Source organism: Anas platyrhynchos, chromosome 3 (assembly GCF_047663525.1).
Source record: "Anas platyrhynchos isolate ZD024472 breed Pekin duck chromosome 3, IASCAAS_PekinDuck_T2T, whole genome shotgun sequence".
Taxonomy (NCBI): Eukaryota; Metazoa; Chordata; class Aves; order Anseriformes; family Anatidae; genus Anas; species Anas platyrhynchos.
In genome coordinates, this window is record NC_092589.1 from 3,210,071 (window position 1) to 3,237,008 (window position 26,938).

Genomic DNA, 26,938 nt, shown 5'->3' on the forward strand with positions numbered 1-26,938 from the left:
TTACCAAACGCCACGGCTTGCAAGCTGCTCCCTCGTCAGAGAGCCTGTGTTTGCCTGTCTGTCTGCATGTCTGTCTGTCTGCATGTCTGCATGTAGGCACACACACTCGTGTGTTTGTATACATATACGTGTCCGTGGTGTACTGGGAGCAGGCTCTGGCTGAAGCACGCTATTCAGCCTTTCAAGGGGAGCTGTTCCAGCTGCAAACGGGCGTTTTGCTGCCGAAATGCTCCCCCCTGAAGCAGGCAGAGCCCCAGAAAGATAAGGTTTTCAGGGGGGTGCCAGTTAGATGGCAACTCAGTCAGCAAGTGGGTGAAATCATGGCAGGGAGCACGGGATGGGTGGCACGGCGCCTGCCAGTGCCTGATGATCAGCGTGGGATCTGGGCAGCCTCTGCCAGGTGCTCTTAGGAGACCTGGGGTTGTGCAGCTGTGGGGATGGCTGCAGGAAAGATGGTGGAGGAGGCAAACTGGAGGCTGGGGAGCTCCCACTCAGGTGGGAATTCAGCCTCACGGGAGCACCAGCAGGTGTTAACCATGAGGTTATTTAACACTCCTTGACAGGCTGTCTGGGTTTGAGCAGCTGGGCCCCACACAAGGTATGGGAGTAAGTGCTTAGGGTTTTGCTGGGGTGCGTGTGCAGCCCCCAGGAACTGGTGTTGGGAGTGCTGTGGGTTTTGGGGCTCTGGCTGTGCACTGGTGACAGCAGGGAGCTTGCTTTCCTGGGAGCCAGTGGGCTTAAAAATAATAATCTTGAAACTCTTGAACTCTTGGGCCATATTTTTTGCTTGCTGCCTGCGTAGCTGTACAGGACTGTCACCCATGCATGTGTATTTATTTATTTATTTATTTATTTATTTATTTATTTATTTATTGTGTAGGAGAGCTGAGTTTCCCAGGAAGCCCTGTAGTGGCAGCAGGGGATTTGGGGAGAGCCCACGGGTCCCTAGGATGCACCTCAAAAATGTCAGGGAAGAGGAGACAGGGCAGGGAGGGGTTTTTGGAGCTCGGGGCCTGAGCTACTGACAAAGATGATTGGAAATAATCCTCTAAGTCGGTATTAGGGTTGCACCTCCTTTGTAAATCTTTATTTAGGAGAAGTCTCCTTTTCCATGCTGTGGGCTGTAGCAGCTCCTTTAGAAAGTAAATGCATAGGACTGTTAAGTCGGCGGATTATATGGCCATCACCCATGCATACTGAGTCTGCTTAGCCTAAACCTTCCTGAAGCCTTCATTAAAAAATGAGTATCAATGTTCAGTGCATCTGCAACCTGCCAGCCTGGGCTGCCCACAGGTGGGGCCATTGAGCATCCTTCTGTCTGTCTGTTCCTGAGCACTCAGGGGTGATGGTTGCAGGGGTTCAGGGCCAACCTGCACTTGGCCCCAAAACTGACTGTGGGGTGAAACTATGCCCTGGGGGCCCCAGCTGCCACCAGCTGTCCTGCACAGGCAGGGCAGTGAAGATCAGGTGTGTGCAGCATCCCACAGCTTCCACACAGTGCTTGCAGTTGCATTATCAACTGCAACACTTTAATATGCCCTGGTAAACTAAGAGTGCGCTTAATTTCTTATCAAGCTTTTTTTTTTTTTTTTTTTTTTTTTTTTTAATCGGGGGACTTTCTTTTTGTGAGAATTCTTGTTTTGTGTTCTTTTGTTGTGTCAGTTTGCTGATAAAAGTACACAGTGGATTGCATTATGCTGTTAATTTTCCTTTTGGTATGCTTGCTACAATGACTTATTTTGTGTCTGATATATTATACAATTTTTGTAAGCTGATTTTAAATACGTTACTGCGCAAACTCTTTTTACAGCCTGTGTGGCTTTTGATTATGAATGAGTGCAGAGATACACGCAGGAGTATTATTTATATAAAATATATAAGCAGGAAGAATCTTCATAAATCACAAAATGCTATTATCCCAGGGGTTCATGACAGCCATATCTTTTTATACGGAAAACCAGAATACATTAAACAACACACACATTTGAAAGGGACGTTTCAAAAACTGTACAATTGCTCTATTTATTCAATTTGTTTATCACATAGCATTTAATATCTAAAGCCTGTTTTACAAAAAATAAATCTTGAAATTAAGATTTAAGTAAAAATTTATTGAGTGAAGCTACCGTATCTGCCTGTGGTGGGGGTATGTTTTATGGTCCGAGGAATATGGAAATAAACAAAGCAAGCCTCAGACGCGCAGGATTTAGCTGGAGCTATCTGAAATAAGTTGTCAGGCAGAGCCCTGTGCCCATGGGGTGTATCCATGCCTGCTGTAGTGCTGGGATGGGGGTCCTGAGTGGAGCATCGCCCCACTGCCACCCTGCATCCCTGGGTCTGGGACAGCAAAACCTGGCTTTGGCTGCACTAATCAATAGCTGGGCCTCCCAGTTTGCTATTGCATTTAATTAAATAAATTTACCTTTTGAAGTCAAATCCATTGCAAGCAATTTAGATTCTGCTGTATTGCAATGTTTTTTGAGGTTACTAGTGCTTTTAACCACTGTCTAAAGTGCATACAGTGTTAATTAGCATATTTAGGATTAAGTAGATTTACCATGCAGTAATCATTCTCTAATTCACTAAGAACTATCTCTGGTGAATAGTGGACATTAATGACAGTTGCAAGAGCTTAGATATTACATAATCACTAATTACATTCTGCACAATTAGCGGAGACTCCTCAATGTGAATCGCTAATGGCTGATTGGTGTCAGGCGCCTGCTCGGCTGCGAAGGGACACAAACTGACTGTGGGGTGGCTCAGCACCCGCGGCCTCGCAGGTCCTGGGCTCTGCAGGGCAGTGCCTGGGGATGACGAGCACCCTGCTGCTGCTTGGGTTGCCCGGCTTCTTCACCACTACCTGGGGAAATAAAGATGAGTTTTGTGCACTACTGTGTTTAGCAGTTCCTTGCTTCTAATAATTTTCTCAGACAAACTAGGGAAGGCTTCATGATAAAATGCAGCATGATAAAACTGACTTATTGAGGGGAAGGATCTCTCTTATTAGTTAAGCAAGACAAAGGCTCAGGCAAGAGTGAGGTGTCTGTTATTCATCACCAGTTTTTAAAAGGGGAAAAAAATCTTCGGATTGAATTGTAAGGATGTTTGGATCAGACCCATAGTCACTTGAAAGTAGAATTCAGCCTCCCGCATTTGTCTGATTAAAATAAGGCTGTATGATTAAATAGTTGTTTCCAATTGCTTTGGAAGAATACCGAACTGGAAAGCAGCATTGGGCCCCTCTCCCTTCAGGTGTTAGGTGTTTTTAAATTAAGATTGCATGTGGTCTTAAAAGGCATTGTCAGAGCAAAAGCAATTTAACAAAAGGCAATGTATCTGGCAACTACTCTTCTGCCTGCCAAGTGCTCTTCTCAGCGAGTGCATTGTAGGGATGGCAGATTACATCTTCTGAATATTTTTGTCCGTTGCTTGGTTCATTTTCATAATAATAACTTGCATCCTTCTCTATCCTTTCATGTTGAAGGGTTGCAAACTATTACACAAACAGACCCGCTCCTGAAATGCTGCCACCTCTGAGGGAAAAGACAGCAGCTTTCGGTGGTGGGCAGAGATGCCGGGGGACTGGGAAGCAGCAGAGCTGATGAGAGGGATGCAGGGGGCATCCAGTGCCTTGGCTGTGTGCGGTGTCACCTATGGAGCACAGTCATTAAGATTTAAGGCAGAGACCTGCTGCCTTCCTGGCATGTCCCTGAACCTTTTTTTTTTTTTTCTCCCACTCACTTGTCAGCACCATGTGCTGCTGGTGGAGAAACCTGCAAAGGGGGTGAGCGGTCAGCAGATTCTGGGGTGCTGCCTGGGCTTTACAGCAGGAAAATAAATAAAATAAAAAATCCAAAGCATAAGTAGACCCCATCTTTCATTCTGTGTGTGAGCTGTGCTGGGTCAGTGGGAATGCAGACTGGCATTGCAGTGGTGTCCAAGCCGCACCTCCCCACGCCAGCCAGAAATAGCTCTGAAAGAGCCTCTGTTCATAGTCTTTTTAGAAATATATACATATTGTTTCTCTGGCTTCAGAATGGCTAGCTGCTTATTTGGGATAATGCGTGTCACTGCTCACATGCCATAGGTAGCTCATTGCTAAATGAGAGCTGCTGCGGAGCCCCCCGAGCACACTGGGCTCTGTGCTGCCACCCCAGCCCAGTGCAGCAAGGTGGGTTTGTGAGGCCCTGAAGCACCTCGCAGTGCTCCTCACCTGAATTTCTAGCCACTTGTCCTGGAGTCTGAAAACAGTGGCCCTGAAGCGTCTTGCCTAGAAGCCCTGGCGTTAGCCTGCTGGGGGCTGTGATGCTCAGCGGGCAGGCACTAATCCCTCCCCAGCCAGCAGCTGCGGAGGCCCAGCTGCTGGAAAATGACTTTGGGAGTGCTGGGTTTAGCACTGGGCCCTTCGAAAGCCTGCTTTCTGCGTGGCTGGCGTGTTTTCCCCTCTTTCCGCTGCCTTCTGCCCCGCGTGGTGTGCAGATCTGGGCACGGGGCAGCATTTACATAAGTGAGGCTGGTGAAAGCAGGTGCTATTCCTTACATTAGCAGCAGAACATTTAAATCTTAATGACCGGCATTGTTATCTAAAAGACAGTGTTTTTCCTGCTGAGAAACTGCATTAGATTGAAGAAACAGAGCTCATTTCCATTCACTCAGCAGTCTCTCTAGAAATGACATGCAGTGCTTGAAACTGTTTATTTCCAAATTCAGGCCTCCTCCGCATCAGTCATCAGCTTCAATTACCAGTTTTCCGGAGCCGAGCCATCAGGCAGTCTGACACGAGGGTCCAACCTAATTCCCACCTTCTCCAAAGTCAAGAGCATAATGTGCAGATGAAAAGGTGGAAAATAGCCTGGACTTCATTAGCATGCAGCGCCCGGCTGTTCATTTGCTTGCTGCGAATGGAAGTTCTGACACTCGGCGCCTTCTGCAATATGAGAAAAGTCCTCTTCAGAGTATGTGATGTCCTTACCCGCGAGGAAAGGTCATCAAAAAGGCAGGCTCTGACCTCGCTCCCTGCTCTTCATGACTAGTTTATTGATTCCAGGAACACCTCATTACATGCTGGATCAACATATTATTGCCATGTTCAGCGACTGAATTGTTTACAAGTGTCTTTATAACCAGCAAAAGCCTTCCGGATGATACATGACTACACTCATTTGGATGTGACCTGCCAATTATGTGTTATCCGATATGTTGCTGTGTGTCTTGATCCCTGACCAGGCCCGCTGCCCTGCATCAGCGCAGTCCCATTTACTACTTCTTTCTAACCGCTCTTTGGGAAAGTGTCCATTAGCCTGTCAGTGTGTAAATTTTTTTTTTTTTTTACCTCTGCTACAGGAAATCTGAGCGTTATTGCTCTGTCATTTGCTATGCATGAGGTTCATAATCAGTTGGGGGAAGAATTTTTTTATGGCATTGTCTGATAACCTACACGATTTGCAGTCAGCGTGCATGGTGGGGAGTGTGGCTGGCTCCAAGCTGCACGCAGCCCTGCCGGAGAGACCTGTCATATTTTATTCAGGCACGAGCACTGCCAGGCCAGTGATTTATTCACAGGAGGGAAGGCAGAAGCAAATGCCCCCTCCTTCCCAGCCTCTCTCTTCCCTGGCTCTAAAGGTTCAATAACTTACCACCTAGTGCATGTATTTTTCTCTTCTACATATTTTTCTGTGGTTTGCATTATCATTTGCCAAATATATTGTGATACATTATTTATCTGTGGTCTTCAGCTGGGTGACTTTGTGTAGTTCACGCACACACTGACACAAGAATTTCAAAAACAAATCACAGGGCATGACTAGTCTTTTAATCGCTCATTACACACACTTCTATAGCTCAATTTAAAAAAAAAAAAAAGTGGAAAAGCAACTCGATCAGAAAGTCCATAAAGAGAGATTGCTCCAAAAAGAGCCACTGAGAAAGCTGCTTAAATGACTCCATTTGCTGCTCCCCACCTTTAGTGATGATTCTTCTGATGGCGCCTGGAGGGTGCAGAGCCAGTCAGAGACATAGGGGAAGGAGGTGGGGGTCCTGAACTGTGCTGGCCCTTAGGGTCACCTCTGCTTTGAGGCTCCAAGGGAGAAATGTGGCTCCAGGGATGTGCCTGGGTGGTGCTGGAGGAAAGGTCGGGGCACCAGATACCAGCCATTTCTGACCACTGGAGATGTTTTCTCTTGGTGCTGGATTTCCATGTGCAGCCAGGAGTGAACGCAGTGGGACTGGTGTGTGTGGGAGCAGCCAGTAGCACAGCCCCAGGGGTTGTGGGGAGGGATGTGAGCGGAGCACCCTGAGATCTGGGGGTGTCTTGCTGTGGGAGAGGTGGAGGGGAGCACCGTGAGCCCTGGGCTTGGTGAGCACCAGGTGTTATTTGTCATAAGTGTAATTATGTGGGAGGGGAGAGCCCAGCACCCTCCAATAAACTGTCAGTGTTGGTGGGGTGGACTTGGCTGGTGGAGGGTCTCCTGCCCTCCTCTGGTGGGCTGGGTACTCTGCTGGCCCTGCTGAAGAAGGGGTTGCAGAGTCACTGTGAACCTTTGCCAAGGAAGCAATGTGGGCACTACAGCTCTTAGAAAGTGCTTTAACAGCAGTGAGGGGAACATTTAAATCTGTCTCTGTGTGGAGAAGATACTGAAGAGGGAGCTCAGTGCTCTGCAAAGGAGCCGTTGTGTGTTTGTCTGCCTGGGGATGCTCTCCTGAACCAGACCCACATTGACCTTAAATTGGTTGTTCTTTAATCCCATGCCGAATGGATGAGGGAGAGGCAATGTGTGCCTGAGGCATCCTGTCCCACCTCTGCAGTAATGATGGGTACTGGTTTAAAACAAAAACAACAAACAAAAATCCACAGCAGCACATGAAGCTGTTTGCCAGCTTATTTATTTTCTATCTGTGGTTTGCAGATGGCTTTCTGTAGAGCTGTTTCCTATTCGAATTAGCTGTGGGCAGCAGCTGCGATGGGGCATGGCCGAGCAGCAGGGAGAGGCTGGTTTGTGCTTGGCCACCTCAACCCGGGGAGACCTGGGGTGCCTGCGGCAAGGGGGGACCCCGCGCGGGGCAGGTGGCGCCTCCGCAGGGCTTTGTGGCCTGGCTGGAATGCGACACAATCTGTGCACGTGTAGCGCTGCCTGCTCAGAGCTCTGCAAACATTAATTAAGTTGCCTAACACCCGCTGGCAAGTGTTGGTGCTGAAATCCTCTCCCTGTGGTTAAGTTCAGGGACCAAAGGGGCTTAAGAGCTTCAAGGGTGAGCTGATGGGAGCAAGGAGGCAGGGTCTCGAGTGCCCTGCCTCGTTGTATCTTCCTGCTTTTAAAAAGCACCATGCCAGGCCTGGGCTCCCTTGGAGCTGCCCCTGCTGCCAGAGGCGTGGGGCAGGCAGGGGTGTCCCGTGGCAGGCTCTGTTCGGGGCTGGGTCCTGGCGGGGACCTGGGCTGCTGCTGCCCAGAGGCATTGGGGGTGACCAGCAGCTGTGTTATCATTGCCTGCAGTGGCAAACCAAGGGGTTTGTGCTTTCAGAGGCACTGGGGCTGCTCATGCAAAGCACAGATGGAAAGCAGGGCACAGCTGGAGCTGGGGACGTGCCTGCACGCACCACATCCCCCTTGACCATGTGGGAGCAGCACCTGGTGGCTTTGGGCAGGCAGCGTGTGGGTGAAGCCCAGGGGCGCTGTGCGGAGGTGACGGGGGAGGTGGGAGCAGCAGAGCCGGGTGGGGGGCGTGAGTCCCTGGCTGCAGGCGGGGCCAGGAATGCTCTTCTTCCTCACAACAGCCCAAAGTGTTCAGAGTTTGGGGTTTATCCAGGCCCGCCTTAACAAGGGGTCATTTAGTTTCCCAAAGAAAAAATGGGGGTTGCATTCGGGTGCAAAACTGATGTGTTTTTATTAGAAATGGAGCAAAATATAATCTCAGGTCAGAGCAGCACCAGGCTCTGGAGATAGCACAGCGGATTGATCTGCATCTGAATTTTGGAAAGGAGAGAGAAAAGAGCCCATTTACCTGCAAATCCCTGGGCCTTTGCAGCCCCGAAGCTGCAGGTGTTGAATATGCAGGGCTCTGGTTCCCCATTGTGAGCTCTGGGTTTTATGCTGGTGTGACTGCTGAATCCCGTGTTGCAATCGGGTAATGCCATGCCCCAGCGAGGGCTGTCAGTGGCAGGAATTGAGTCTGCAACCTCTGAATCTTAATGGAGGGTCTCTGTGGCCAGTGCCGGGTGCTGCCCCTCAGTGGCATCCCAGCTTGCAGCCCCCTCCCGATGGCCAGGCCAGCGCTGCCTCGCGTCGCGTCGCCTCTGCTGGGTGAGCCTGCAGGGCTTTATTGAGTCCCAGGCACTCATCCCCATTTGGCACTTGATCCTTGTGTTTCCATTGATGTCATTATTCCTGGATTCCTATTCATCGCGTAAATTTTCTCTTTAGAAGGGAGAGAAAAACCAACTAATCTTCATGACGGCAAACACAAAACTTGCATGACTATAGAGGAGCATTAACCTTCCCTTTACCCTGGAGAACTTCATAATCTTTTAAAAACCACCTTTTTATTAATTTGGAGTGATGCTTAGTGCCTGGTGGTAGTGAGTGGCAGCGATATCGCTAGTGGACCCTTGGCAAATTTTGGTGTGGTTTTGCAGCTGCTTGGCACTGCAGACGCATGGTTGAACCAGCCCTGGTGCTGCCCGGGGTGTAAGCTGGGGGCGTGCAGGAGGTGCCGGTGCTGCCGGGGGTGTGGAGGGCCTCCACCCGCATTGTGTTTCTGTGCTGCACCTGTGGCAGGCTCTGGAGAGGCGAGTCGGTGTGCAGCCCTCCCAAGGAGATGGGGACTCGGCACGGCCTCCTGTGGGGTCAAGCTGGGGGCAGCTCCACACCTCAGCACACATTACCCCTGCTAGCCCCAGCTCCCGGCCTGCCGAAGCAAGCCAAGGATCCTCGCTTTGTGCCTGGCTCCTGGAAGACAGGGGTGATGCTGCCAGGCCAGGTTTGTAAAAAAGTGGCTGTGCCTTGAAACCGCAGTGTCAGGACGCCCCATGGCACTGCCCCTCGCCACAGCCCCCGTTAGCAGAGGCATGTTGGATTTATTACAGCGTTCAGGGTACAAATTTAATTTTCCTTCTCATTGCACTCCAACAGAGTAATTGGACGTATAGCCCAGGACTGGGACAAGGGCAGTTATTTGTCTGGCAAACACAATTAGACGGGAGCTCTGAGAGGCAGTTTGGGAACTGCATTTCCCGGCCACATCTCACTCTGCCACGAGCCACCTGTGCCTGCAGCATGTGTTGGAAACGGGCTTTCTGCAGGCAAGCTTGGCTGGTGCGTGGGGCACAGTTCTTGCCGAAACCAAAGCTGGGGGATTTGGAGGATTTGGGGGCAGCAAGCACCCAGCTGTTGTTGCTGTTGTCCGCTGAGCAGGTCTCGGTGTGGAGCTGGGCATTCGCAGCTCTGCGCTGAAGAATGTTTGCCAGTATGTACGGATCGATGCTGCATACCCTCATTAAAGTGCGAGGACATCGAGCCTAGCGCTTCTTATCGAGACTACTCAAAACTTCGATGTAGTTTTCAATTGCTTCAAGCGCTTTTGCTGCAAGTGTTACATTAAGCAGAGAAAGGAATGGTTCTGTACATTCAATTTAGACCTGTGAATACAAGAGATGGAACAGCAATTTGAAATACAGCGTGGCTGCCTTGCTGGGAAGCCAATTTCTTTAAAAGACCAACCGTGTGGTGGGGACGGATCCTGCAGCAGTGCTAGCACCTGCCTCTGAGCTGGGGGCTCCTCACACTGAAAATGAAGGTGGCGTATTGCCACACACTGGAACAAATTAGCCCTTCCATTCATCTTCATTATCCACGCAGTTTCACTGGATCTGAGCTCACTACAAGTGGATTCCCAATATCTATGTAAATCTCTCTCTTTCTACACGTATCCATTCACACTTATTAATACCTATCAGAAGCAACGCTAAAAACACAAGCCATGCAGAAGAGGAAATTAGCAAAGACCATCCGTGTCTGCGCAAGGTTATCATCCCGATTACACAGCAGAGAGGGGATTGTTGGGGTATTACCCCTATAATTATTGCTGTTGGTTGTATATTAAATGTGTGCATTTAAAAATAAGTCAGGCAAGTCTGGTGCCACTGCCGTGGTGTCGGAAGCTGCAGTGGTTGGCGAATGTGGCGATGGGCTTCCAAACCCGTGCTGGGGGGAGGAAGGAGCTGCTTTGGTTTTGCAAGGCTGGATTTCCTCTGGAAAGCAAAGGTACAAGTCAGGCTGCCCTTGCTGAGTTGCAAGAGGGGTTCAGGAGGCTGCTCTCAGCCTCCCTCCCTTTGAAGCTGGGGCAAGGGAAAGTGGGAATTTCCAAAAACAAGCATTGCCCCTTTGCAGCTTGTGCTGCAGGGAAGGAGGCAGCTGAGGAGCAGAGATCTGAGCTGCCCTGCAGCCTGAACGATTAACCGCCGTTTGTGTGGGCACCAATGATGCTGCCCATAGAGCCTGACACAGACCGAGCAGGGATGTAAACCTTGAGCCCCAAAGGTGCTGGCAGGGTCCGTGGCCCCGCGGCAGCTCCATGCAAGAGGCGCGTCACCCAGGCTGCAGCTCTGCACATGCAACCCCACTCCTGCAGCCCAGGCAAAAATTGTCTGAAACTGGGGGGGGGGGGGGGGGGGGGGGGAGTTTTTATTAATTACCAGTAATTACTTATTTTGCATACTGTTATTGATGCCTTTTTGTTGCAAGAAGCTGATTATATGTAAAAGATAAGGACGAAAAATGTCCGTCCAGGCATCTAAATCACGGGAGCAAGGCTACAAAGCTCTGACCACACGTAGCAGGCCTTGCCAAGTGTTTCAAAACTGAATAGTCATTGGGTTGGCAGATAATTCAGAAACTATTTGTATGAGCTGTTTATCAAATTATTAACTGCACAGATGTTGTTTGGTTGAAGAGCAGCTGAACCTTCTCTTTGCCAGCCGTGAAGACAAAGGTCTGCAGGAATAATTGGAGATGTGCATGGAATATTAAATTAATTTACTGCTCTTAATTCTTATGCAAATCCTGACCTCTGATAGAGCCTATCAATTACCCTGCACATAGGGAAAAGAAAGGAGAACAGTTTCTTTCTTTTCTCCCCCCCCCTTTTCTTTTTCTTTTTTTTTTCCCTGTTGTTCTTCCTTTTTTTTTTTGTTTCTTTTTTCATTTTGAAAAGGAACTTGGAAAAGGAAATATTCAGGGGAAGAAAAAAAAAAAGCCATTTGTGGGAGAAGCAAAGAGCTGGGATTATTTAATTGAGTCTCCTGGTTGCAGCGATGTCCTCGGGGAGTACGGGTGCAGTTTTTAAAATAATGGGGGGAGTCGGGGAAGCCTGGGAATGGAGGCCAGGGCCAGGCCAAAATAGCTCCACATGTGTGTGTCAGGAAGGCATGGGGGGGACCGAGGCTCAGCCGTGGTTTGAGGGGGATATGGCCCTGCTCTGGCTAGATTTGGGGGCTGGCTGGAGCTTGGGTCTGCCACGAGAGCAGTCCCGGTGCTTGCCACCACTACCAGGGTCTGGGTTTGGGGTCGGGGTGGGCGCCTTCGCCCCATGAGGGCTTTGCGCCATGGGGAGCACGGCCGCCTCTGTCGGTAATTAACAGCAAAGAAGAAAGGCAATTTGTTGCTAAGTCTATTGTGAAATCCCAGGTAAAATGAAGTACAATTTAATTGGTCCTCGTTAAAAAGAGCTATTTTTCTAATATGGAGAAAAGGCCTCGTCTTCGGCACTTTTTTTAATTGGGGTTGTGTATGCACTGTTTAAAAAAGACTCCGGTCCTTATTCTTTCATCATATTTTCTAATAAGGATAAATAAATAGGATGAATAATGCGATCGGTCTATCCCTCGACCTCTGAAAGACCTCAGCAGCGAAATGATGTTTCAAGCTCCTTTCGTCACATCCAATATGCGCTGCCTTTCAGCTCTCCGCAGCCCAAACAAAAGCCATACAACAATATCAATTAATCATGCAGCAGGCAAACAAGGAGATTTATTCCACTACAAATAGCCTCACAGAGAGACGCTGAATGGGTTTGATTAGCATGAGAAAAGAGGAGCAAAACTCCACAGTTCAACAGCTAAAGAGCAATTTGATGGGGCTGGGATTGGGAAATTACTTGATTAGCGGCTGGCGGAGCACAACACGCTCAGGACGCCGCGAGTCGCAGCCCCGCCGCCGCCAGGGGACGGAGCCCGCGGGGCCGGGCACGGGGCAGGGAAAAAGGGGCCGGGGCCGCCGCGGGGAAGCCCCCGCTCGGCTCGCGGGTGGCTCAGCTCCACGGGGAATGAGGCTGAAACCGCTTCTGTTTTCGGAAAATGATAATAAAGCGGCTTCAAGGCTGGAAGAAAACAAACTAAAGTAAACTAAAAAAAAAAAAAAAAAAAAAAAAAAAAAGGGAAAAAAAAAAAAAAGGGGGAAAAAAAAAAAAAAAAGGCCAGACCCCAGCACCCTCCTGCCGGCCTGCGCGGGGCTCCGCCAGGTTCCCCCGTGCCGCCGGGCAGAGGCGCCCCCTGGCCGCCCCCCGACACTCCAAGTCCCAGCCCCCCCCGCCAAGCAGCAGCCGGGGGCGGCCCTGCCGGCCCAAAGGAGTAAACCAAGCATTTAAAAAAACGGGGCAAAAAAAAAAAAAAAATGAGGAAGGGGCAGCGGGAAGCGGGACAGGACACGGCCGGGCCGGCGGCGGCGCCCCGCAATTTGTTCCAATGGGTGGCTGTTAGCAAGCTGGCAATTTGAGCCGGCTGGGTGTTATTTAGTGCGATATGAAATCAAATGATCCTATTTCCCAAATAACAGCCTCCGTGAGGAGACGCGGACGCCCTGAAAAGGTAATTGTCTCCTGATGACATCCCCACCGCACCGCCGGGCTGGGCGGGCAGGGCCGGGGGGGGGGGTCCCGCTCCGCTCCGCTCCGGTACCGGCCGGGCTGGGGGCTCCGACGGGCTGGGGGGCGGCCTCGGTACCAGCAGCACGATTTCCTCTCCCCACCGCGGCGGGACCCGGAGGGAGCCTTTGGAAAACCCCAATTTGTTGCCGGCGTTGTTCTCGCTGCCCTCTCGGCAGAGCCGTTGCCCGCCACGGCCGAGCACCGAGTCCCCTGCCAGCCCTGACGGGGTGCGCCCCGGGGGCTTTGGGGTTTTGGGCAGCGCTGGGATTGCAGACGGGGACGAGCATCCCCCCTGCCACCCCCCGGCTGCGGCTCCCGGCCCGGTACGCGCTGCCGGGGGGCTGAAGCTGCCAGAAGTAAAGCACCCGAGGGAGAGAACGGGGGAGAGGAAGAGAGAAATAATAATAATAATAATAATAATAAAATTTTAAAAAGGCGAGCACGGAAAGAGGAGGAGAAGCCGGCGGGACCTACCTGACTCCGCTGCCCGCCCGGATTTTCCTTTTCTTCCCCATCTCGTTGGCGGCAGGCAGCGGCGTGGGGATTGCAGCGGGCGGCTCCGCTGCCCCGGGGCCGGCGGGGCCGAAGGAGAGCCGGAGGTTGGCAGCAAGTCCCGAAACTGCGGGTGGAGGCTGCTTCCTTTGGGTGCTCGCTGGGGGTTGGGGGTCGGTTGGTTGCTTGCTTTTCTTTCTTTTCCTTTTTTTTTTTTTTAATTATTATTTTTTTGGTTAAATGTATATATATATATTTAAAGAAAAAGCCTTTGCCTAGCTCAGCCCCTTCTCTTGCTGCCGGTGCCGGGTTCGGCGGGCCTGAGGGAGGCCGCAGGACGCAGCGCCGGAGTCCCGGGGGGCGGGGGGGCCGCAGCTCCGCGCTGCTGGCTCGGCTGCCCGAGGCGCCGCGAGGTTCCCGTGCGGGGAAGGGAGCCGCGGAATTGCAACAGAGCCATCGGGGGTGCCCCCGGCTGCCTGCGCGTCCCCTCCCCTCGGCGCTGCGGGGGGAAGCGGCGCGGCTGTGTGTCCGTACGCCTGCCTGTCTGTCTGTCTGTCTGCCCGGCAGACAACCGCGGAGTCCGCGGGCTTTGCAGCCGGGGAGCGGTTATGGACTTCCCTTGCACTTCTTTTTTTTTTTGTCTGGTTCCGTGCGTTCTTTTATTAAAAAATTAATTTAAAAAAAAAAAAAAAAAAAAAAGCGCATAATCCCTGTAGGAGAATAGGTAGCTTTGTGAAAGAGTTGCCTTCCCTTTTAAGTCCGTTTGGGGAAAAAAAAAAAAAAAAAAAAAAAAGGGAGAAATGTAATCCTAAAATACGCGAGTAGAGGGACTCAGAATAAGCCAGAGGCTGACTTGCATGTGAGCTCTGGGTTCGTTTTTCTGCTAAAACCTGCTGAGCAGGGTATATTTACTGACCGAGAATAAAGGCTTGCTCGTGGAAAAGTTTTTGGACTGCTGCAGTTGCCATTGCTGCTCGGGAGACAAGGACCGGCCTGTCAGTATTTAGCAGGCAAGCCCCAGCCACAGTGGGTGCTGAGAGCCCCGCTCAGGTGCCCCAGTTCCCCCTGTCCCTGTCCCATCCTGTCAGGGACAGGCTGCCTCGGGACCACTGGCCTGTGCCCAGTGCTTGCTGTGTGCTTCTAGCAACGGGCGAAGCGCTTGGGACCTCCAGCCTGAAAGTCAGCCCAGCGAGACAGACCCTTGCTATTCATGCATCCTACCTGGTTACCCGATTTACATCAGTGTTTACCCAAAAGTAGAGCTGAAGCCAATTTTAGAGTACTCTCTAAATGCACCGTTGGAATATTCTCCATCTGTTCTCAAGCCTTTTTGAGAGCTCCTGCTTCAGGTTCTTATTTTATATTTGACGTGATTATTTACTGTTGCATATACTAAATGGAGTGCAGAGGGCAGGGCCCAGTGATGCTTAGCTCTGAGCAGACACAATTTAATTAATTTAATAGTCTTATGCTTGTTCTCCTGCTTTTCAAATGAATGAATGGTTTATACACATGGTTGATTTCATTCATCGCCACAATAATCTTCTACATAGGACAGAGGAGAAAATAATAAATCACAGAAAAGCAGCACAGCACTTTGGGACGGGAAGTGAAAAATACTATGTCCTCTTGAAACTAGATTTCAAAGGAAGAAAATAGAGAAACAGCATATAGCTGTCACCTTGAGTGGCATGCAGGCTGGCTCTGCTGGAAAGCACGCCAGCTTCTCTGGCTGTTCCTAGGGTCAGGATGCCCGCTTCCAAACCTCATGCAGAAGTAAAAATTAAGTGGAGACAGTGACCAAATGGTCACTGGAAATTAGTTCAGAATGAAACATAATTCCAGCTCGACGGAACAGATTTTCCATGAATGCTGCTGTGGCTATTTTGCTGATCTGCTCGCTTTCTGTTTTACAGAGACACTGATGACTCGCAAACAATCCTGCTGAAATAGAAACATCTTTAAGAGGGTTTAAATATTTTGTTTTATGGTAGTGAGGGATCCTCAGGAGGCTCTCTGTTTGTAAACGTGTGTGTAAAGAGGAGCACCTCGCTACCTGTGGCAAGGGCTAGGAACAGCCACAGAATCTGGCTTCCCTCACCCCAAATGCCACTAAACTGCAAGACTCATCCAAGTGCTTCCCTTTGTTTCAAACCCTTGTAGCTTGGAGCACTTGTTGAACCTGATGACAAGTGCATCAAAGTGGCTGACAATTACGAAATAAACAAATATCATTTGAGGCATTTTTGAGCAGAATCCAGTAATACATAGATTAGCTTATTGATGTCGTTATCATGTCGAATATTATTCATACTTCTGATATTTCTGCTGTGCAGTAGCATTCCGTGCTCAGTAAAGATCACATTATCTCGCTATGCAAAAGGCTTCATTAATCAAAACAGACAATAGGCCAGACATTCTCCCTTTGAGTCTAGGATTTTGGATCCTCCAGTCTTTTTACCTTGTCTAAATGCCTCGTCCCTGTCAACATGGAAAGCAACTCTACAAAACCGATCACTCTAAAATGCGGTGCTAAAAGGAAAACATCTAACTCAAAAGAATTTCTCAGTTATTTTATATCTTCCTTTTAGCATTTCATGATTTGTGGAGAAAAACTTCCTCAGTATTTCATTCAGTGCATCAGATCAATGCACTCACTTGTTAAAATACTAACAAAAGAGCCCAATGCATCTTTGTCCTGTAGAATAGCGGGTGCAGCACCTGCTAGATCAAGGATTGAGGACCTTGCTAGCTGTGCCTTGGCAGCAACCCCTCGGTGGTGAAGCGCAGCCTTCAGGTCACTGCTTCCAGAGGGAGGATCCTGGCAAAAATGTGGCATGGCCCTGCCTTGGCACAAAGGACCAAGCTCTGAAGGAGCAGTGGGATGCTTCCACTTTGCCTGGTTGCCCCATGAATGGGCAGCTACAAACGCCAGCCCGCATGCAAAGGAGGCAGGGAGGTGCTCGGGCACAGGTTGATTCATTTACAGAGTTTGGAGATGTTGGGTTGCACTTGCCATGGCTGGTGATCTCCATCTGCAGGATTTGACAAGGTTCAGCCCTGGTGGCTGTGGTCATGGTCTGTGCTGTGTGGTCGTGGAGGGTCCAGCCGCAGTCTGTGAGGAGGAGCAGCACAACTAGCTTTGCACCTCTGCTCCTGCAGTGACCCCAGCAAGCATAAAATGGCCTTTCCTGCAGAAATACAGCACAACCCTTTCAGTTGGAGCAACGGAGGTTAAAGTAGTGGTTGCACAGGGTACTCTGCAGCATGAGGCAGGCAGATGATTTAAGATAAGACAGGAGTCAAGCCCTTTGATGGCTTGCTCTGAGTAGCCTAGCTCAAATTCAGCCTCTTGTCTCACTTCTCAGAAAACCTAAATCCAGTTCTCGTTTCTCCAGAGACAGGGAAACTCAGTGCCGTCAATCTACTCATTCCTCTTCAGACAACAACAGATATTTAAACAGAGACTAGAAGCTGCTGGTTAATTCATGTCTACATCTTAGAAACTGCGGTGACTTTGAATTATTGGGAAAGCAGAGAGACCTAAAACCTCCCAGAAATCCTCTCCAGACTCATGGCCTTGCAAGAAACAGAGAAGAGTCAGGTCATACATGAGCTCTCCTGGTCTTAGAGCTTCCCATGCTGTGGAGGAGACTCAAAAAGCACTTTGAGATGGCTGCGGACAGGGGGATTTCCCAGCAAGGGGCCTCTAAACTGGTCCCCTTCCCATGGCATGGCGTTTCTCACTCATTAACAACACGGCGGTGTAAACAGTGGTGTGTGCTTGTATCTAAATTCTACAGGATTAATTCTGAATTCACTGACAATGGCATTACTAGAGACTTTTCAATGATTTCAACAGGCTTTGGATAAGGCCCTTACATTCTTAATAAACATTATATGGCTTTAAATGCTGTATTCTTGTTCTTAAGTTTGTATTTAATCATTTATTATCAGTGGCTCCTGTGTTAACAAGTTCTTGCTGGAGAAACTCATTTCACCTGTCCTGTCGACAGCAAACACTGCATTCTTCAGTAAGACAATGTATTTTCTATTTATGCATCAGACACAAGTAATAATAGGTTTCAAGGAACTGTAACATTTAATAAAAGCATTTTATTACATTTAAATTTATTAAAATTTAAACATTAAATTCAACATGTTAATTACTGCTTCCATGCATTGACACTGACAGTCAGAAATGGATCCACATAACTGCTCTGCTGAGATATGTTCACTGGTGCTATTTGCTCTTTGATTGCTAATGTATTATTAGTGCTCTTCATTTGGGACTTGATTCATTAACAAAAAGACTTATATGGGCATTATGCAAATTTTTGTATGTCTTTTACATAGCTACCAGGGCATGTATTATGAATCTAATTGAAAAAAAAAAAAAAAAAGAAAATGTATTCAGTTATGTCCTGGCTTGTGGGCAAGCTGCAGCTAAATGTACAGCTGCTCTCCAAACCAAATAAGAGCATAGAGGAAAAGCCTCTTTTCAGTATATCACAGCCTGGGCTTCTGCAAATCCCCTCCCGGTGAAATTGCACAGCCCCTCCAGACTGCTGTGTTTTGACAGAAATAAAATGGTGGCAGAGAACTGAGATTAATTTTTCAGGCTCTGTTACGTGTATCATCTGTGTATATTCTGTATACATCAGTGTTCCGGGATGACCACCCTTTTGTTTTTAACGAATGATTTATCTTAATGCTTTTGAAGTTGTGATTTGGTTTATTCTATTCTAGCAATATCTGCATTCCTCACAGTAAGTGAAAATACACAGAGGGCCCTTAATCTGTAAAGCCTCCTCGCTGTCATTAGAGCAGTCGTGCCGAGGGCCGTGTCTGTTGGGAGGCAGTGTCCCAAGGCACCCTACGGGAGGATGCCAACAACTTCTGGTTGTGCAAGCAGCTTTCTGTCCTTCCCAGACCTAGTGGCATCTCGGACCTCTCTGACCTTCTCCAGCTGGCCCTAAGCCTTTTGCTGGACGAGCTGCCTCTGGAGGGATGTCTCTGGAGGCGTGTGCTTATCATCTGTCCCTTGTCTTTTTTTTCATTTTTCCCCTACAAAAATACCCTCTCTTTTACTTCCTTCTTCCTCGTTTTCTCTCATTCCTTTCTTCTCCTCAAGGTAGGCCACCCCACAGCCAGATGCTCACCACGATGAGGCAAATTCTGCACTTTGCAGGGTACTGTTAAATCTCCAGAGGAAAGCAGGACACCAAAAGCACACATTGTTTCTTCCCTCAATTAAAAACGATGTGTTGAACTGTAAGATTAGTGCACATCAATCCCTTCTTCATTTGAATTGAGAGGTACCTTCATTTGGCAGCTATTGAGGAAAAACATAATTTCATTCAAAGTGCATTTAATAAGACAGAACAAGACAGATTTCTTTGACAGTTGTACAGCTCTTATCAGATTACATTAAAATTAAATTAAAACAATCTAAAAGAAGTGTTAAGTACTAAAGGAAGAACACAAACAAAACACTCCTCTTTGTAGGCTTTCAGGGACGGGGTACTGATGTTAGTTATCAGGGATATGAGTAATAAGATTACTCATCAGTCAATTATGAGCCCATCAGTGTCAGCATGAAGGATTTCATCACAGACCTGGCTCTGTAACACCTCAGAGGATTTGAGTGCACCCTGCATCACCAGAGACTAAAGGGACAAGAGGGAAAAATGTGGGAAATACAGTGGAGGGACTGGGCTACGGCTGCTTATTTGCACAGCTGCTCCTGTGTGCTCCTAGGAAATGTTCCTAGAAGTGTGCTCACTGTGAGGAGAGCTGCTTGGTGGATCAGGGGCAGGGGAACCTGCACCCCATGAATAAGCAGTGGCAGCAGCTCCCCGAGCTGGCACCATTCCCTTCTAGAATTCCCTTCTGCTGTGCAGGCAGTGCCTTGAGACCCCTGCCCCCTGTGTTTGCTTGGTTTCACGATTAAAATATCACCAGTGTTGGCATGGTTCGTGAGATGAATAAACTGTGTAGTCCTACAGATCTCTCTTCCTGAGCTGAGCCATCAGGTGGACATCAGTTTCTTTGAACCGAGACTTGCAAATCTTAAATTGGGTATAAAAATGTTCAGTATGTAAATATAATACGCGTTCATAGTTTCAGCAATATAAGTGTTTGAAAGTTTTGATATTATTTTAGCAAGCACAAATATTTTCAAAAGCAGTTTAGTCTTCCAGAACCAAACCTGGTATGTCACGGGTACAGGCTTAACAAAACCAAATTCTTTGCCTGTTTTGAAAAATAACAAAAATGTAGTGTATGTAAGTGTTTTCTTGTTCAAATGCCAGGTAGCATTTGACAGTTTTCTGCACTGACAATCAGTGATGCATTCAAAATATGTCAGACTGATAGAGGGTGTTTCACGTCTGACATTTGGAAATAACAAGTTTTTAGTGTCTCACCTTAGTGTCAAAGGGGAGACTATTTATTTTGATGTAGATATTAGCAAGGAGAGTTCATCTGAGAGATGCTCAGAAAAATAAAATAAAATAAAAATGATGCAAACCTTGTTATTTCCATTTTATCTGTCCCCATGACTGAGCAGGAACATCATGCTGGTACAAAGGCTGGGGAGATGTTTCAGTACTATGAACAGTTGGGCTAGCCGGGGGTAGGATCCCACAGCTAGCTTTGCACTAGGGCCATTTGTAGAGACCTTCACAGAGTGCCCTCTGCCTGGCACCAGACAAAATCACCAAAATGAGGTGAAATGGGTGATGCTCACAGTCTGAACTTCCTCACCTGATTTTGAGCAAGGCAATCAGGGAGACACACCACTCCATCTCGTTGGGTCCCCGCACTGAGAAGCGGTGACTGAGCCGGGGTGGCTTCCAGCTGGCATGGCCAGCACTCAGGTGGGAAGTCTGTGAGCAGACCTATGGCTTGCTCCCATGGCATCAATGCGTTGCAGTCGCTCAAGGAGTGGGGCTATCTCTGCAGCTGCGGTGTCAAAGCTCCGTTCTTTTTCCCTACACATTTGTAAAGGGAATGGCAGTCACTGATGGACCTGGACCTGAGCTACGAAGCCACAATCCAGGTAAAAATGTCCAACTTTGGAAATTTAGGCAAGGTCAGACCTAGATTCTGCCTCTCAGCTCTTGTTAAGATGTGAAATTGTGCTGCCACAGAGGTCTCAATAACATGTACTTGCTTTCAGTAAATAGAAGAGTGAGAAAGAACAGTAGATCTTTTACTATGAGTGCATCTTATGAGAATTCAATAATAAAGGCTCCCAAATCTGCAAATCCTTTGCATGTGTATTTTCGTGAGTAGGCAGGCTCTTACATGAGCTAAAGCCTTCCATATCTTATTGAGCCATTTATTTATAATAGATATGCAAAGGCTAAGCCAGACAGCAGCTATGGTTATTCAAGTGACAGAAGCTAATTTAGGAACTGTTAAGTACCACTGCATCACTGCAGCAAAGCTTTTTGCTTTACATTTAATTTGGTTATCCCAGTTTGAGGATGCAGGTGAATGGAGCCACACAGGCTCAAAACCTGGTAGAGGACCCAATCCATGGGACAAGGTCACCGCTGCTGGAATCTGAAGCTACTCCTGAGGCTCTGGAGTGTGTGAACCCTGCACAACTAGTGTAGCGTCTCTCTTCCAGGGCCCCAGTGATGCCCTCAGTCATGGCAGTATTACCCTGCAAGTGAAACTGATTCTTTCATGTCCCTGTTGTTGGGCAGAAGTTCTAATGAAGGGTAATTATGATGATGATCCTGTACAAACCGTATACTGATTGCTGCTCTAATTATGCTTAAACATTTTCTAGCTACACACAATTTTGTCCATTGATGTAGCATTGCTTCGCCTTAAATTCAAATACCCTCTCAGTATGGGAGGAACCATCTTTATTGGTGAATTTAAGCACTGGGTTCACAACTTCATTTCAAAGGGATCTAATTTTTTATCTGAAAATTAAAAAATGTGTTTTTCTTTCCCACTTTGTTTATGCTGGAGATCTGAATGTGGGGCTTGTCTCGACTGCCCCAGTGCTCACTGAAGGTGGTGTGACTTTTTCCATTGACCAACAGAGTTTTGTCTGAAAACATGTCTGAAAACAGCTGTGCCAACTGGACAAGGTCACGATTCAGAGAAGGAGCAATCGTGAATTTTATTGAAATGTTTGGTTTCTATACAAATGGAAATTGGCCATTTGCATTTTTTTTCCTGTGTACCATAAACTCAATAAAGCAAACTGTTAAAGGGAGTACAAACAAAGCTGTCATATTTTCTCTGTGTATGTTAGGATTTTAGACTCACTGTGCCCCAGATAGTATGCTTGCCTTACTGGTTTTAACGTTTTTAAAGTCTTGGAAATTCCCTGTCTTCCAATACCCACTCCTCACATGATTAATGCATTAGCATTGGTATTGGTACATCACCATGGCCCCTTTTACTGTAAGTGTTCAGCAGCTCCCAGTTATTTTTGGATTTATGTCCTAGCACCTTGCAAAGTCTCTATTTTTCAGAAAAATTCTGGATTTTTCTGAGGGGGGCTGAGACATGGAGATTACTACCTCAAGGTTATAAAAAAGATGGCAGCCTGGAGACTTGACTCTGCACTACAACCATTTGAACAGCTGTAGTAATCATTGAATTAACAGATTTCATGACAAATTAACAGTGTAAGTAATAATTTGGGAATAAATAGTGTAAATCTCCAGTCCCCTGTTGTCCCAAAGGTCACGCTGCAGATTTCCCTCAACAAAGTGCCTCAGGCCCTTGCTAGGTCTGCACACTGTTCATGACCCTGTTCTGGGTGCACGGGTGCTTCCCTCGAGCCCTGCCTTGCCCCAAGGACAGCTCTCACCAGGGGGATACCTCTCGCCGTGGGGACATCTCTTGCTGTGGGACAGCTCGCTGTGGGTCCGCTTGCTGCGATCCCCGATGTAGCATTGCCGGGTCTGGGAGCAGCTCAGGCACAGCTCTGCAGGCAGCAGTGCCTCAGGCGTCTCCTTGCCATAGGGGCAAGCACAATGGCTGCTTACCCACATGTAATGTGTACGTATATGCATGTGTACATATTTATGGACAGACAGGTATACATATCTGTATGTATTTACGTACGTGTGTGTATACATATGTATATATATTTATGTACACATGTATACCTATGGATATGCATTTATGTACATACGTGTATACATATGTATCTACGTACACACACGTTGGGCCCCTCGCTACAAGAAGGACATGGAGGTGCTCAAAAGAGTCCAGAGAAGGGCGACAAAGCTGGTGAAGGGCCTGGAGAACAAGTCCTACGAGGAGCAGCTGAGGGAGCTGGGCTTATTCAGCCTGGAGAAGAGGAGGCTCAGGGGCGACCTTATCGCCGTCTACAAGTACCTTAAAGGAGGCTGCAGCGAGGTGGGGGTTGGTCTATTCTCCCATGTGCCTGGTGACAGGACGAGGGGAATGGGCTTAAGTTGTGCCAGGGGAGGTTTAGGTTGGATGTTAGGAAAAACTTCTTTACCGAAAAGGTTGTTAGGCATGGGAACGGGCTGCCCAGGGAAGTGGTGGAGTCACCATCCCTGGAGGTCTTTAAAAGACGTTTAGATGTAGAGCTCAGTGATATGGTTTAGTGGGGACTGTTAGTGTTAGGTCAGAGGTTGGACTCGATGATCTTGAGGTCTCTTCCAACCTAGAAATTCTGTGATTCTGTATTTATGTGCACAGAGGCATGCACACACCACGTGAGGCTCCAGCCTGCTGTTTTCACGGCGGGGAGCCGTGCCACCCGGCTGTTTGCCGTGCCCCCCCCCCCCCCCCGTGCTCCCTCGGGCCTGGGGCCCGGCCGCCGCTCCCGGCCCTCCCGCGCGCCGCCAGGCCCCGTGGCCATGGCAACGCGCGGCGGGACCTTCCGGGGCGTGGCGGCGCGGGGCAGGGCGGGAGGCGTCGCGTTGGCCACGGCCGTAAACAGCGCGGCATGAGGCGGGGGGCGGGACGCGGCCCCGGCCCCGGTCCCGGCTGCGGTACCGGCGGCCTCCTGCGGCGCCTCCGCGACAGGTGAGGGGGGGCGGGCCAGGCAGGGCCTGCCGGGGACCCCGGTTGCTGCCCGCCGCAGGGGCTGGGAGCCGCTTGTGAGCGGTGATGGGCACCGGGGCGTGCGGGTCCGGCGCTGCGGTAGCGCCTGGGCAGAAACGCTGCGGGCGGCTTCGCTGGAGTCCTGTTCGGGTCCGGAAGGCCCATGGGAAACAAAACAGGAATGGCTTTGTATGGGGGAAGAAAATGGGGGAGGATACATGTATATACAACGCGGTGGTGGCTTTTTATTGTCGAGAAGTTACAGAAGTTGTAGGTTCTTGACAGGGAAGGCAGCGTGTCCAGACCACGGCATCAGAAAGTGAAGGAGGGGAGCAGGTTGAAATCCCAGTGCCCGAGCCTGCAGGCTGCTGTGAGCGCTGTGTCTGCGTGCAGCTCTCCCCACGCCAGGAGCAGGGGTGCCTTGTGCCCCCTGAGGCTCTGGGCCACGCCGGCCACCTCTCTGCATCAGGTCCCGTCTCTGTCATCAGGTGCCATGCTGTGCGTGTGGGCTGCCCCTCACCAGCTCTTCCGAAAGCACCAGGAACAGGCTGCATCTCAGGCACCAGCTCCTCCGTCTCGTTAGCTTACGCCAGGAGGTTCAGGAGACATTGCAGGCAGGGGATTACAGGCAGGCAGCGTGATCGCGTGAACTGTGCTTCCTTTGCAGACCCAGCTGACAAATGTTGTGATAATAAACAGAGCTTTTCTGGCATGCTTGAAGTGTCTGTGCTTTAACATATATATTAAAAAAAGAAAAAAGATTGTATTGATGGTGTTGACAAATGTGTAACCGTTTATCCCAGATCCAGGTAAATAAGTTGTATGCTGCTATCTGGGGAGTTTGAAGGGTTGCCTTTGGCAATGGTGCTGCAAAGCCAGTTGCCTTTCTGGAATTTCACAGGTAAAGTGATAATTTATATCTAAACATTTCTTTAACATAAAAAAGTATAAGATGTTTAGTAAAATCACTGGATCACTTCAGTTTTTTAAGTCCCACCTTGGAAATTCTGCACTGATCCAATTTCAAGTCACCTCTTTTGAGACCTGAAGTGCCCAATAGCTGTTTCACTCCAGATTGCAGTCCTGCTTTGAGCTCTTCAGTTTAAGCAAGCAGGAGGCCATGGCTAAGGAGCCATATATGCAAGAGCTTGCATGTGGTGGAGGAAGCTGCTGCTTGGTTGTGTCTCCCACCTGTCTGTTGGTGAGCTTGGAGGGAGCTCTTGTGAATATTTCTTTTCTTCCTGTTTTCATCTCTTCTTTTTTTTCCCCGTCTAAATACCTGAGTTTTAAAGTGTCTGAGAAATTAGCCTTGTGCAAACTAGTCTTGTGCAAAAAACATAACTATCCTAGACTTTATTTGCTGAATTTTATTTCGTAATGCTGGTACTTAGTCCAGTCAAGATATAAACAGTACTGCGGGCATAGGTCTCTGTAGACAGGTCAGTGGTGTCTGTATGCAAAATTATGGACAGTTAGATATTGGGTGTCGAAGGTAACAAATGAACTGGGGCGGAGCGTTTACTTTGGTGTTTAATTACAGAACTGACCGTGTTGTGATTACTCAGCATTTACTATTGCTGGTGAGAGAGGCAGTGTTTGAGATGAAGTAGATAAATTATTTAGTTAAGTGCTGTACTTAACACCGTGACTAACTTTGAAATTAGCATCCTTCTCAAACAGTGAGGCCAGATGCCTCATGCTACGGGTGACTTGCTGTAAACATGTGCAAATACTGACAAGTCCTGAGCAGAGAGTGTAAAACAGGTTTATTAGCTTCCAAAATATTTGCTGGTATCGGTTACATGTGTTTGTAGAAGGTGGTGTTGAACAGGCCCACTCGAACCTGTCCAGGGGATTGGATTTGCATGCAGGAGGCGTTGAGCATCGTGTTTCTCCAGGGTTCGAGTAGTGAAGTGGCTGCTGCTCTTACTGAGTCTGTGTCACCTTTCTTCCTCCCTGAGAAAGCTAGCTTGTGCTGTTCTGAAGGAAACTGACTACCTGCAAACACAACTCTTTGTTTCTCTTTTGCATGCTTGCTTGCATCTTTTACAGAAGTGGGCTGAATGCTGTAGTTGGTTAATAAGCTTGTTTTGTCTTTCTGGTCAAAGCCTTACATGATACCTACTGGTATACCCTGAGCAGGCTGTCCAGGTACCAGGCTAGGCTGTTGGATACAGCTCAGTGCTAAACAGTTGGTTTAATGTAAGACTGGTGTAGAAAAACAACTGTAAAAATTACATTTCTTACTTCTATGGAAAGCTTGCATTGTATCTAAGTGCTTCACAATTTTCTCTGTACTTTTCTCAACAGGGTGTCACCACAGTAGTACTGTTATTCCTATATTATAGATGCAGTACTGAAGCACAAAGAGACCAGGGCCCGGTATCTCAAGAAATATTGAGGCAGGTCCTGCTGCTTTGAATAGGAGGTGAAGGATCAGATATCACTACAGGTCGATGCCTGGTGAAATGCCAGAGATTAGACGGAGCTTGTGGTTGAACAGGGAATTTAATTCTGCTTTCAAATCCCAAAGAAACACGCTTTCTCTGCAGACTGAAGATTCAGGGTTGTTTGAAAAAGCCACCTGGATCCTTACAAAGTCCTGAAGTGTTCTATTTTTGCCTATTTAAGAATAAAGTTTATAACTGGCTGTTTGCAGTGCTTTAACCTGATGCAAATAGAAGCTTCAGGCTGAGAGCTTTATTTTTCAGGTAAAAAGGGAGGTGATATAGTAATGGAGTGGTCAAAATAGTCTCTGTATTGCTTCAAGCTTCACTTCTGCCACTGACACTAAGAAACTGCACTAGAACTTTGTTGGAATCTGGGCTACCAAACAAAATAGTTTTGAATGGCTTCTAAATCATGTCTTGGACAGAGGTGTGCTGCAAAACACCCCAGGTGTTACAGTGACCATTTCAGGCGTCTAATGATGGTAGTCAGATGCTGTGAGGCTCATACCTGATGGTTTTTATACTTTGTCTTCCCTCTAGAGAAGACCTTATTTATATACTCAGGTGCTACCTAAACATCTGTAGCACTGACTAGCAAGTGGGACGCTGGTAGAAAAGAAATGATCTTTCAGGAACCAAGGAGTGAGATGTGCTGTGCAACCTGTGGTATCGGAGGATGAGAAACAGGATTGGAGCCAATGGCTGTTCGCATCTGTTGGCTCTTACATCCATCAGGATATCACAGTGTTCTTCATCGAGTCATGAAAATTACTTCTAGAAGTGTAAAAACAAGATCTTGAAATCTGCTTTTGCTTAGCTGTCCATCATGTAAAAGGAAATTGAAAGGATGAGATCCCAGATGAAGCGTGGCTTTTAAATTGCATACATGACATGAAAACGTAATCTTGTTTCAGACAGTGGCAGGATAAGATGGATAAAATGTATGCCTTGATCTTGCAGACTTAAGAAGCAGGAAGGATTTCCTTGCTTTCCTCTGTGCAGGGCAACTGGGAGGAGGCAAA

At 48.3% G+C, this 26,938-nt stretch overlaps 1 protein-coding gene and 3 long non-coding RNA genes across 4 annotated transcripts in view; 3 read left to right on the forward strand and 1 right to left on the reverse strand.

Moving 5' to 3' along the window:
* The first annotated feature begins 337 nt into the window (after positions 1 to 337).
* LOC106018067 (uncharacterized) lies at positions 338 to 5,720 on the forward strand. Its single transcript, XR_001191923.5, has 2 exons — positions 338 to 598; positions 4,714 to 5,720. It is a non-coding gene; the product is annotated as an uncharacterized lncRNA (long non-coding RNA).
* A 2,139-nt stretch (positions 5,721 to 7,859) lies between these two features.
* LOC113843049 (uncharacterized) lies at positions 7,860 to 14,420 on the reverse strand. Its single transcript, XR_003495943.3, has 2 exons — positions 13,393 to 14,420; positions 7,860 to 9,634 (listed from the first exon to the last, which is right to left on the reverse strand). It is a non-coding gene; the product is annotated as an uncharacterized lncRNA (long non-coding RNA).
* Positions 12,217 to 17,328, forward strand: LOC140002071 (uncharacterized). Its single transcript, XR_011807918.1, has 2 exons — positions 12,217 to 12,859; positions 16,809 to 17,328. It is a non-coding gene; the product is annotated as an uncharacterized lncRNA (long non-coding RNA).
* A 5,964-nt stretch (positions 17,329 to 23,292) lies between these two features.
* KIZ (kizuna centrosomal protein) overlaps positions 23,293 to 26,938 on the forward strand; it is a 44,882-nt gene continuing 41,236 nt past the window's right edge. The window contains exon 1 of the mRNA XM_072035193.1: positions 23,293 to 23,448. Coding sequence (XP_071891294.1) covers positions 23,369 to 23,448 — 80 coding nt within the window. The 5' untranslated portion in view covers positions 23,293 to 23,368. The remainder of the gene's footprint in view (positions 23,449 to 26,938) is intronic.